At 49.2% G+C, this 11,826-nt stretch overlaps 1 protein-coding gene across 3 annotated transcripts in view; it reads left to right on the plus strand.

The window, feature by feature from the left end:
* The window catches only part of UPB1 (beta-ureidopropionase 1), a 32,041-nt gene extending 23,526 nt beyond the window's left edge, over window positions 1-8,515 (plus strand). For all 3 annotated transcript variants that reach the window (XM_038575791.1, XM_038575790.1, XM_038575789.1), the window contains 4 exons: window positions 3,522-3,603; window positions 4,599-4,641; window positions 6,216-6,370; window positions 7,872-8,515. In XM_038575791.1, the coding sequence (XP_038431719.1) occupies window positions 3,522-3,603; window positions 4,599-4,641; window positions 6,216-6,370; window positions 7,872-7,955 (364 nt within the window). In that variant the 3' untranslated portion in view covers window positions 7,956-8,515. The remainder of the gene's footprint in view (window positions 1-3,521; window positions 3,604-4,598; window positions 4,642-6,215; window positions 6,371-7,871) is intronic.
* Window positions 8,516-11,826: the final 3,311 nt, after the last annotated feature.

Consider the following 11,826-nt stretch of genomic DNA (forward strand, 5'->3'; position numbering starts at 1 on the left):
AGGACAGATGCCTTGATGATAGAAGGAGCAAATGAGGGAATCAAAGCTGAGAAGGTCCTTAAGAGATCAGCCAAGTGGCTCTGGAATTTGTTTTTAACCAGCAGTGTTATAACACCCAACATGCATTTAGGTGTTAGCTTCATCCTGAAACAGATAAATCTATTCTGATGAAGGCAGTGGGATGGGCCCTGGCAGTCCCTGGGCTCCTGTGCAAGACCCCTGGGGCCCTTCATTTAATAATGGCTGGGAGCTAAGATGATCCAGCATGACTGCACTTCCGCTGCTTCTCTCTTCCCCAAAGGCTGAGTATTTGGGTGGTTTCCAGTTTTACATCATTAACAAGTACCAGAGCTGTAGGAATTTATGTGCAAATATCTTTCTTCCCAACTCACTTCCTCCAAGGCAGGATTCCTGGATAAGGAGGTTCTGCTGGCTTTCACTCCTGGTGGCCAGTGCCCTAGCAGTGGGATGCTGGTGGTGGGGGAGAATCCCTGGTCCTTCTTTGGGGGGCAGCTGGGGCAGTTCCAGTGGGCAGCTTTGAGTTCTCTGCTGGCCTACACCTGTCACTCTTCTCTTTTAACTAAATTTCAGTTGAATTTTTTCTGAAGGTCAGAATGTGACATTTACTTTACCTTTTCTTTTAAGCACGGTGCCCCCTTCTCAAGAGCGACATCCCCACAGCATTCTGATTTGCACAGCAGGTTCCTCAGTGAGCCAGAATGCAAACCTAGTGGGGCCACCTCAGGTCAGCTGCCCCCTCCATGCGCCTAAATTTCCTATCTGTATGGAGGAGGGGCACTGTTGAGCAAAAGGGGAAAATTTCCTCTTCGACATTCTTCATCCCCAAAGAGTCTCCCTGGGGCCTCATGGCAGCTTGGTTACTATGACAGAGTCCAAAGGCAGCTGTGACGTAGGGTAATTACTGGTCATCTAGCATCCGGACCTGGGTAGAACTTCCAGGCCACCTCCGTGGGGCAGCTTCCTCCTGCAGGCCATGTGTAAGGCATTCAGCAAGCGCCATCTACCTGCAGGGGTCCCTTGAGGAACCTGAAGCCAGTGTCCTGAGCATCTCTGCCTGAACTGGCTCCTGGGCCAGGGCAGGCAAAGCTGCGAACTCAGATGGCCGCCTCCCTGACCTTATTCTGTCGGGCTTTTATCAGCCCCAATTAAGCAAACAGAAGCACCTCAGTGTAATATGCACATAACTGCTTGTGTCTTCAGCAGCCTATTAGGCTTATTAAAAATTATTGATTTTCCTTCCTCAACCAACAATCATTCAACTCATGCCTTTCAAGGGTGTGGTGAGGCTGGCAGTTAAAATGATAACAGGTCCTTTGGAAAGCAGTATGTTTCATGAGCTCCCAAAATGTTCACACCCTTTGACCAGATAATTATACTCTTAGAACTTTACCTGACAGAGTATCTAAAAGAGGAGGAGAAGGCTGTATGCGTGAAGATGTTTCTGGCAGCTTTATTCATAATAATAAAAGAGCTAGAGGCGAGAGAAATGTCAGGGTTAGGTAAATTTCAGCCCATCTCTTCCATGTTAGGCCACAACACACTGAAAAGTCATTACGAAGATAATTCAGCATCATGACAAAAGCCTGTGAACAAAGAAAGATATTTCCAGGCTGTGGTCAGAACTCTGTAAACATATTTTGCCAAGGATGGGTGTGGAGTGTGGAAAAATTACAACAGATGGTTTATTAGGTTGGTGGGATTTCTGAGTGATTTTCTTAAAATGATAAATGATTATTTGTGGAATTGATGGAGACTGTTTTTCAGCACAAGGCCAGGCAAATCCCCACCAGCTGCACACAAGCAATGGCTTCTGGAACCATCCATTCCTTCTCTGGCATGTCCTGTCCTCTCATTACATGTGCTCTGTGGGTTGGTAGGGTGTCCTCGCTCATTTTGAGGTCCCACAGTTCTAAGCATACAATAGACTTGAAGTGTTTTTTGATGAACTGAACCGTCCTGACGGTGCCATGCAGCCTGTGTGCTTGAAGATTTCTGCCATGTATGTGTGTTAATAGGAGAGTGGAGATTCCATCCCATTGATGCATGTCTCCTTCCCACTGTGATTATTTTTAGGGGCTAGTGTAGCCACAGTGGGAATAACGCAGATGGCCCCATGTCCCAGTGGGCTCTCCGTGATTCCCGCACACGCTGGGCTCTCATGAACCTCCAGCTTCCTTTCCCTTGCTTGTTTTGAGAGCCCAAGTTTTATTGCCAGCTGTGGGTTTGAGTCCTACGCAACATACCCTCCCAGGAGAATTTCAAGAAAGATGTTTTATGGCACTCATCCTGCAACTGTCTATTTAATTCCTGAAAATGTCATTTACGGGTGTGTTTCTATAAAAATCCTTTCTTAAAAGTTTTGTCAGCTTGGCTTAGCAGCTGGGGCGAAAAAAGCAGCAAAATGAGTCCCCTCAATCAAGCTTGTGATTTTTTTCCCCCCAGATTCATGAATCCTCCTGAGAATTAGGCTTGTGACAAGCACCCACTCCCTCCACCTACTCCCGGTTTAAACCAGGTGCACACTGACAGGAAGGAAGATTCTAGGGCATTTTTCTCGCAGTCACTCAGTATTTCTAAGTGGGCATTACACCTGTCAATCCAGAATCTTAATGATGTTGTTCCTCAGACAAGAGATAATTAGCACCAAGAAGGTCCCCTGGATTCCGTGGCACATTGTAGTTAGTGGGCTGGAGAAGGACAGGGTCTTCAGTTGGGGCAAGATTTCCCATCATGTCCCACGTATGTGGGCACCGAAGTGAGGAAGTCCCGCAGCTCAGCTGTGCCCATGTGGTGCCTCCTTCCTGGGCCAGTAAGAGGATCAAGGAGCCCCTGCTTAGAGTCTCAGGGTTCAAAGGAGGAAAATAAGAAGGCACTGGGATGGGGACCGGCTCAAGGGAGGCGACATCTGCTACAGAATCCAGTTACCCCTTCCAGTTACCTAAATTCCTTTCAGGTTTACTCTGTTGGCTTGACCTGAAATCTCTCCCTCTGGAGACTGCTTTACAAGTCAACAGAGCAGGGTAGGAATTAGGCAGCAGCTTGAGCCTTCATGGGTGCATGAGCCCCTAGGCCTGCAGCTTCCTTCTTACATTTGCCAGGTGAGGCTCTGCCCAGCCCGGAATATAAGTTCCTCACCTGACCCAAGAGGAGGGAAGGAGAGAGAACTAGCAGTTAGGGTGCTTCTGCCTCATAGCCCCCTCTAGAAGCTTCACGTCAATGGTCAGTCTTTACAATATCCCTTTAAGGAAGTTTCAGAAATGGAAACTGTAGTTCAGCACTGCTTCGGCCTGCAGCAGGCCTGGCCCCAAAAGGCTGCTTGGGCTTAAGCATGGGACAAGTTGGCCTGCTTGTGGGTTTGGGACACCTGCAGCCACAGTCTCCCCGGCCATCTCCACCGCAGACCTGAGAAGGCCGACAGCCTGGGTGGAGCTCAGGGCCAAGCACCCACCCAGTCTGGCCGGGAAGTCAGCCACCTGGTTCCTCTCTTTTCTCTCTCACAGCGAGTCCCTGTGGCCAGTTGAGGCCAGAAACGCAGCCATTGCGAATCACTGCTTTACTTGTGCCATCAACCGTGTAGGCCAGGTAAGTCCCAGCAGTCTGGCTGGGCTTGGTCAACCAGGTGTGCTGGGGATGGGACAGAGCTGCTAGGAAAGCTACCTGCCCAGAGGGGGGCCTGGCCTCTTTGACCAGCAAAGGACACAAGGGAAGCAACTGCCTGCTGGCCCCGGTGGGGACACATTACACCTCTTCCCTCTGTTCCCTCTCTGTGTGCGTGCCACAAACCCTAGGGTTCTAGAAGAGGGGAGACTGGCTTCATCTGTTACTTTTAAAGGTAGTACTATGTTTCTCTTCTGTTTTGGTCTGTTTTGGTCTGTGGCTGAAACCCTTTTGAAAGGCTGTCACCCTGTCACCACCAAGTCTCCTGTTTCGTATTTTTCCCCATTGACCCCGTGCACTAAGCAGTCTTGACTACCAAACACAGTACGTTCATTATGTAATAATACTCTTCCTCATTCTTATTAATCGGATGTCAAACTCTAATCAGAGCATCTGCTCAGGCTGAGATAGCCAAGGTTTATATACAATAAGTTGGCCCAATTTCTGATAACATGAAGAAACACAGTGCTTTCATTAGCCTGTGTCACACCGTCACAATTTGAGGTAGTTTCCATTAGGCTTTGGGGAACAGACTAAAAGCAGTGTGTGAGCACCCCCGTTCGTCCCTCCAGAGACCCTAAGTTGGGGCTTTATTTCCCAGGCAGACAGACCTCAGCTGCCTGCCGCAGCCCTGAGAACCACTCTGCACAGTCTTTTTCTTCCCTCTAGGCAGATTATCAACTCCCCAGAGACGAAGTCCAGGTTTTTACCTTGCCTGTCAAATTCCCTGCTGGCCGCCTGCGTTGGCCCAGTGCTCAGCAGGGACATTTCATAAGTACTTGTTGATTGCCCGGCCAGTACAGGCCATTCTTTTTCTCCCTTTAACTGTTTCTTCCTTCAGTCCTCCTCAGCCTGACTTTGCGGTGGACGCGGTGGTAGTGCCACCTATAGGTTTACCTTACCTCGGTTTTCTTTCACAGGAGCACTTTCCCAATGAGTTTACCTCTGGAGATGGGAAGAAAGGTATGTTCTAGGAATTTCCGTGATTGGCTGCTGCAGAGGAGAGGGCCTCACTGTGCCATTATCTGTCTGCCTCCTCCGGGCAGGGGGCAAGGTCAGCCCCACAGACTGTTTCTGCACGTGTGGGGTGCTGTTGGAGGGGCGCACTTCTCTCCTGACTATGGCTGGGTCCTGGGCTTGTGCCCACCTCATTCCCCAATTAAGGATGAAAAGGCTTAGGGTTAGACTCCATCCCTCCCCTGGGACTGGTAAGAGAATGGTCCTAGAAGACATGGGAACTCCTTTGTGCACTCTTTGAAAGCGGGGGTACTTTACTCACCCCACACATCTCTCTCTTCCTTTGTCCTTGTTCACCTGCCACCACACCCATCCCAAGCTGCACAAATGTCCCAGAACATTGGTGTGGACTGCCTTGGGTTCCTCGAATTCACAGCTTGTTTGTTTTTTTTTTTTTTTTTAAGATTTATTTATTCATTCATTCAGAGAGAGCAAAGAGAGAGGCAGAGACACAGGCGGAGGGAGAAACAGGCTCCATGCAGGGAGCCCGATGTGGGACTCGATCCTGGGTCTCCAGGATCACACCCCAGGCTGCAGGCAGCGCTAAACCGCTGCACCACCGCCACCGGGGCTGCCCTCACAGCTTGTTTTGATCTGAAGGCAGGTACCACCTCACCTCTGCTAGGAATCCCCCACTCACTGGTCCCAACTCCGGCTGGGAATGTGGGAGGGAGGTCTCGGAGTTAGCTTAGAGTGTCCCCTAGAAAGGCAGAGAGGACTGAGCAGGTCTGTTTTCCAGAAAAGCACTTTCTAAGAGGGTTCCAGGGGCACCTGGGTGGCTCAGTGGCTGAGCGTCTGCCTTTGGCTCAGGTTGTGATCCCGGGGTCCTGGGATTGAGTCCTACATCAGGCTCCCTGCAGGGAGCCTGCTTTTTACTCTGTCTATGTCTCTGCCTTTCTCTGTGTGTCTCATGAATAAATAAATAAAATCTTTAAAAAATAAAACAAAAAGGTTCCGGATCCCCTCACGTGAGGCCCCAAATGTCCAGTCTCCAATCCCAGTTAGCTCCCTACAGACAGAGATGCAGAAAGGCAGGGGAATGAGGTCCACTGGGTGGCTGCTGTGCCCAAGCCCCTGCTAGGCCCTGCACTGTGCCCACCTGCTCCTTACTCGCCTATGGTGTAGCTCTTAGTGCCACTTGACTTGTGAGGGGACCCAGGCGTGGAAGGAAAGTACGACAGACACAGCTGGTGAGGCAAGTGAAAGTAGAGCCTGTAGCTCACCATGTTGGGCCACCACAGGAAGCAGACACACAAGAAGCTCTGGAGAGCTATGTGACTCCCTTGGGCTGAGGGTGGCTAATGTTGGAAATAAGGGCTAACACTTATACAGGGGTGACCTTTAACAGTTCCCAGGGGCAGCGGTGAGGGCTGTGAGGGTGACTTTGCAGCCTCAGGCCTGAGGAGGGAAGCATGTCCTTTGTGTGTGTGTGGGGGGGCACAGACACTATGCCTACCCCTCTGCAGAGTCCACCATGTGCCTGTACAAGCTCACAGGGGATTACTTTCACTTCTTCAAAGCTCACCGGGACTTTGGCTACTTTTATGGCTCGAGCTACGTGGCGGCCCCTGACAGCAGTCGCACTCCTGGGCTCTCCCGCAACAAGGACGGGCTGCTGGTGGCTGAGCTCGACCTGAACCTCTGCCGGCAGGTGAATGACATCTGGAACTTCAAGGTGGGTCCCCAAGTCCCCTGCTGTTGCCCCGCTCTTCCCTTTGGGCCCCCATTCTGCTCCCAGAGCTGGAAACCACAGCCACTGGGTTTGCTCTCAGGAGCAGCCAGATGAGGCTCCAAGCTGAGCAGAGGGCCAGGTCTCTTCCTCCCAGGGCTGGTGTGCAAGGGAGGAGCCACTGGGTCAAATGATGCCAAGGCGGAAGACCTTAATAAATTCTCCTCTTGTCTGATTTAGATTCTGGGCGCCTTCAAACAAATTAATCTCAATTTCATTTGTCCAGAGAATAGAGTGGATTGGCTTCTCTAATCCTTTTTTTCCTTTCCAGGCATTTGCACTTATCACAAGATAAATGTGGGTGTCTGGCTCTGCCTGTGGCCTGGCCCCATGGTCTAGGCCTTGACAGGAGAGGGAAATGGGTCACGCAGAGAAATGGAATCTAGGCCTAGCTCTGCTAGTGCCTTTCTCAGTCACCCTAAGCAAGACCTTTCTGCTCCGGGGCCCTAGTATGCCCATTTGTAAAACAGGAAGCTGTACTGGAAGGCCTCAAGTGGCCTTTGAAACCTAATACATGTGACACCAGGGGCCATGGGAAGAATGTAAGTGCCTGCCCTCCTGGAATGGGGTGGTGGCAGCCGTGGCCTAGAAGCCCCTGAAATATACCCTCTCATCCTGGATGCAGGTGGAGTTTGTTACATTAGTGTCCAGCAGTATTTATACCGACTCAGAACCCATTTATATGTGCAAATGAATGTCCTTATGACTGCGTGACTTTGCCCAGGGTGTCTGGGAGAAACTACTTTCCCTGTTACCTGAGCATGTTTCCTGAGTCTCAGATCCTCATCGGACAAATAAGGCATTTCCCACATGAGTGTCTTCCTCTGAAGCTCAGACTCATGCAGGATTCCACACAATAAACAATGCTTTCTCATTGGTAACTTTCTGAATGCAAAAAGCCACCCCCCAGACAAACTATGGTGATGGGCATGAGGTCCTGTTGGGTTTTGGGAAGGAGAGATAGAAATGTCTGGGTGTGAGCACCCGGATAGGTTTTCCAGCCCTGCCCCAACTCTCTCCCAGACCCGGAGCCAGAAGACCAGGGTGCAAATCTCAGCAAACTCCATTGCTGCCTGGGAACCTGGAGCAGGTCACTTCCCTCTCTGGGTTGTACGCTGTTCTGGGGTTCTGCAAGACCTCAGGATAACCCTCCTCCCTTCTGCCTTGGGGCAGGTCTCGTCTTTGGGATGACAGGTCACAGAGGTCTTCTAAAAAGAGGAATCAGCGTGTGTGAATCATCTCGGCATCTGTCATCTTTGCTATCCACTGGTATCAGTGCTGAGCCATCATCACACGGGAGTTATTTCTCCAGATGCTAGTCTGAAACTGCCCTGTCCGCTAGCCTTCCCGGCAAATTTCTGGCCCATGGCTGCCCTCTAGTGGCAAGAGGTGGTGGTGAGTAAATGAGGGGCGTGTATAAAACCTAATCTGCCTGTTTTGCTTTCAGATGACCGGCAGATATGAGATGTATGCTCAGGAGCTTGCAGAAGCCATCAAACCCAACTACAGCCCCAATGTCGTGAAAGAGTAGCTGGATTTTAGCTCCTGCCTGCCAAGGATGGCACCTCTGCCCCTAGCAGATCTGCAAGTACAGCAGGCTTTACATGTGCAAGTTCTCCCCGGTGGTATCCTGGTAACATTTCTGTCCACATAGGTTTAAAAACACCTAGACACGGGGAGATGCCTGGGTGGCTCAGCAGTTGAGCCTCTGCCTTGGGCTCAGGGCATGATCCTGGAGCCCCAGGATCGAGTCCCACATCGGGCTCCCTGCATGGAGCCTGCTTCTCCCTCTGCCTATGTCTCTACCTCTCTCCTTCTGTGTCTCTCATGAATAAATAAATAAAATATTTTTTAAAAAAAGAAAGAAAGGAAGAAAAATGCCTAGATAGGGAGGGTATATTGAAGAATAACTGTCCAGTGGGTATGAGTTTCCTTCCTGGATGATGAAATCTTTTGGGCTTACACAGAAGTGTTGCTTACACAACATTGTGAATGTGCTAATGTAGAATGCCACTCAATTGTATACTTTAAAATGGCTAAATTTATGTCATGTGAATTTTACCCCCATTAAAAAAAAAAATCCGGAATGCCTGGGTGGCTCAGTGGTTTAGCGCCTACCTTCAGCACAGGGCGTGATCCTGGGGTCCCGGGATCGAGTCCCACATCAGGCTCCCAGCATGGAGACTGCTTCTCCCTCAGCCTGTTGTCTGCCTTTCTCTATGTGGTTGTGTGTGTGTCTCTCATGAATGAATAAGTAAAATCTTAAAAAAAGGAAAAAAATCCCAGGCACTTAAGGTGCTGGCTGATTTGTAATTAGACACATAGGATGCCCCAGTCCTGAGATTCCTCTCTTCCTGTTTAGACTGTCAGCAACCTGAGGGTAAAGGTGGGAGTGTATGTGTGAGTAGGGGAAGCTGAGGCTGATGCAGAGTCGAGCTACTGAGTGGCTGTGGGCAGGCGAGATGGCCATTAGATGTGTCAACATGTCTAGGCTGCAATGTCCAGGTATTCAGTCAGATGCTAATCTGGATGTTGCTATGAAGGTATTTTGTAGATGTGATTAAAGTCCATAACCAGCTAACTGAGCAAGTGAGATTATCCTAGATAATCCAGGTAGGCCTGATTCAATCAGTCAGAAGGCCCTCAGGAGGAGAGCTGAGGCTTCACCAACAAAGACAAAATTCTGCCTGTGGACAGCAGCTTCCCTGCGCCGCCCCCCCCCCCCCCCCCCCCCCCCCCCCCCCCGGCGCCACCCCATGCCTGAGAGCTCCAGTTGGCCCTTCCTACAGATTTCAGATCTCACGACCTTGAGATCACCACCTTACAGATTTCAGACTTGTCCATCCAGCCCCCGCCATCACTTAAATCAGTGCCTTGCAATAAATTTCTTAATATATATCCTACTGTTTCTGCTTCTGGTTGGACCTTCATGATACAGATTCTCATCCCGGAAGTGACTCTAGAGGAACAGAATCTTCAGGATGAGTTTCCTGCATTGGTGCTAGGTTTTCTGGAATTCTTCTTTAATTTGGTTGAATTAAAGGCACTCACGGCTCTATCTGCAGTGTTAAAGAGGAGGGCATGGTAGCCAATGGTGTGATGTAGCAATAGAGATTTATAGAGCAAGCAGACCATCAGCCTGTGCCCGCAAGTCCCAGCCTGCCGTCCCTGGTGGCCTGTCCCTTCTGTGGATTTTAGGCTTGGCTAAACAGCCTCCATCATCATGTAAGGCAATTCCTTGCACTGAATCTCTCTATATTTATATATATACAGATACATCTATATGTATGCATATGTATGTGTGTGTGTATATATATATACACATGTATGTATCTTCTGTGTATATAAATATATCTGTATCCCCTTTTGATTCTGCTTCTCTGATTGAGCACTGACAGCCTGACTGACAGGGCAGGTTGCCCACCTCTCTGCCCCTTGGCTTCCACATCTGTAAAGTGGGACCATATCCCTTCTTCTGCCTTATGTCACAGGACAGTGGTGAGAGACAGACTAGATGAACCAGGGGACTTCTGTGGGCTGTGTTCCTTGCACCACACAGCAGAAATCCCACCTGTGCTGGGGGTGCCTGGGTGACTCAATTGGTTGAGTCACCGACTCTTGGTTTCAGCTCAAGTCATGATCTTAGGGTGGTGATCTCAAGGTTGTGAGATCAAGCCCTGTGTCGGGCTTCATGCTCAGTGGGGAGCCTGTTGAGACTCTCTCTCTCCCTCTGCCCTTCCGCTGCTTGCTCTCCCTATCTCTCTCTCAAATCAATAGATATTTTTTTTAAAGAGCCCCAACTCTGAAGTCTCAAACCTCCACAGTCAGCCACTGTGTTGGAGGTGGAAGTGGGATCCTCAGGTTCTACCCTTCTTGTGCCCAGTTAGAGAAGGCAGCTCATTCCTTCCCTGACCCAGCAGCTGAAATGCATGAACCAACCCCATGTCAGGGCTGGGGTACTCCCAGACAGCCACGTGGGGTGAAAAAACTGGTTGCAACTTCCTAGCTCTGCTTTAACCCCCTTAACCTTTCTGAGCTGCAGGCTTTTCACTTCATGTAAAAACCCCTTTTGTATTACTTTTTTCATAGAATCCAGCCCTGCAGATACAGTGAGTTTTTCTGTCTGGCCTCCAGTGTCCACAACCTTTGTGTTTGTGGTTTCTAAAAGGAGCATGTAGTCAATCTAATACAGCAGCCAGCTTAGATAACAAGATAGTGCATTTATGAAATAGGCACTAATACACCAGAAAGGATTTGATCATCCACGTCTCTCACTCACTGCCTAGAATCAAAATGTTCAGTTCTGCCTCAGAGTAGATGGGCCCTATACACAGGGAGTCATTTGAGGGTTTAACTCACGCCTGGAATGTTTAGATGCTCAGCAAACATTTGTTGACTGAACCTAGGGTGGAAGTTTTTGTTTCTGTGTGACTGTTGCTGATGCCACAGAAGATAAGTTGCAATGGATCAGTGTATGGGGCCTATGGCCCATGGGTGGAGTCTTCTGACTCTCTGAGCCTGTTTTCTCACCTCTAAAATGAGAGGTGACTGGGTTTGAGGTTTTCAGGTCTCTCCAGCTCTGCAGAGAGCATTTCTGCCAGCCCACAGCTTTATTGCTAGAATCTGAGGTATCAGGGGAGAGTGGTGCCAAGCCACAGTGTGCCCGGCAAGAAAAAAGCAAAGACATTCCAGGATAGGCCACATGTAAGGCCACAAAACAAGTCATGATAAATATTTAAAGATTGAAATCAGGGATCTCTGGGTGGCACAGCGGTTTGGCGCCTGCCTTTGGCCCAGGGCGCGATCCTGGAAACCCGGGATCGAATCCCACATCAGGCTCCTGGTTCATGGAGCCTGCTTCTCCCTCTGCCTATGTCTCTGCCTCTCTCTCTTTCTCTCTCTGTGACTATCATAAATAAATTAAAATTAAAAAAAAAAGATTGAAATCACAGGAAATCTCTTTTTTACTCACACTGGAATGAAACTAGAAATAAATAGCAAAAGGAAAATTCAAAAATATTTGAAAATTAGACCACATGTTCTTGAACAACCAACCAATGGATCAAAAAAAATCACAAGGGGCAGTCCAGGTGGCTCAGCAGTTTAGCGCTGCCTTCAGCCCATGGCCTGATCCTGGAGACCTGGGATCGAGTCCCACATCGGGCTCCCTGCATGGAGCCTGCTTCTCCCTCTGCCTGTGTCTCTGCCCCTCTCTCTCTCTGTGTGCTCTCATGAATAAATAAATTAAAATCTTAAAAAAAAATCACAAGGAAATTAGAAAATGTCTTGGAACAAATGAAAACAAAAACAAAACATACCCAAACTTATAGGATGCAAGGAAAGCAATGTGAAATGGAAATGTATAACTATAAACACTTACTAGAAGAGGAGAAGGCTGGCAC

Source organism: Canis lupus, chromosome 26 (assembly GCF_011100685.1).
Source record: "Canis lupus familiaris isolate Mischka breed German Shepherd chromosome 26, alternate assembly UU_Cfam_GSD_1.0, whole genome shotgun sequence".
Taxonomy (NCBI): Eukaryota; Metazoa; Chordata; class Mammalia; order Carnivora; family Canidae; genus Canis; species Canis lupus.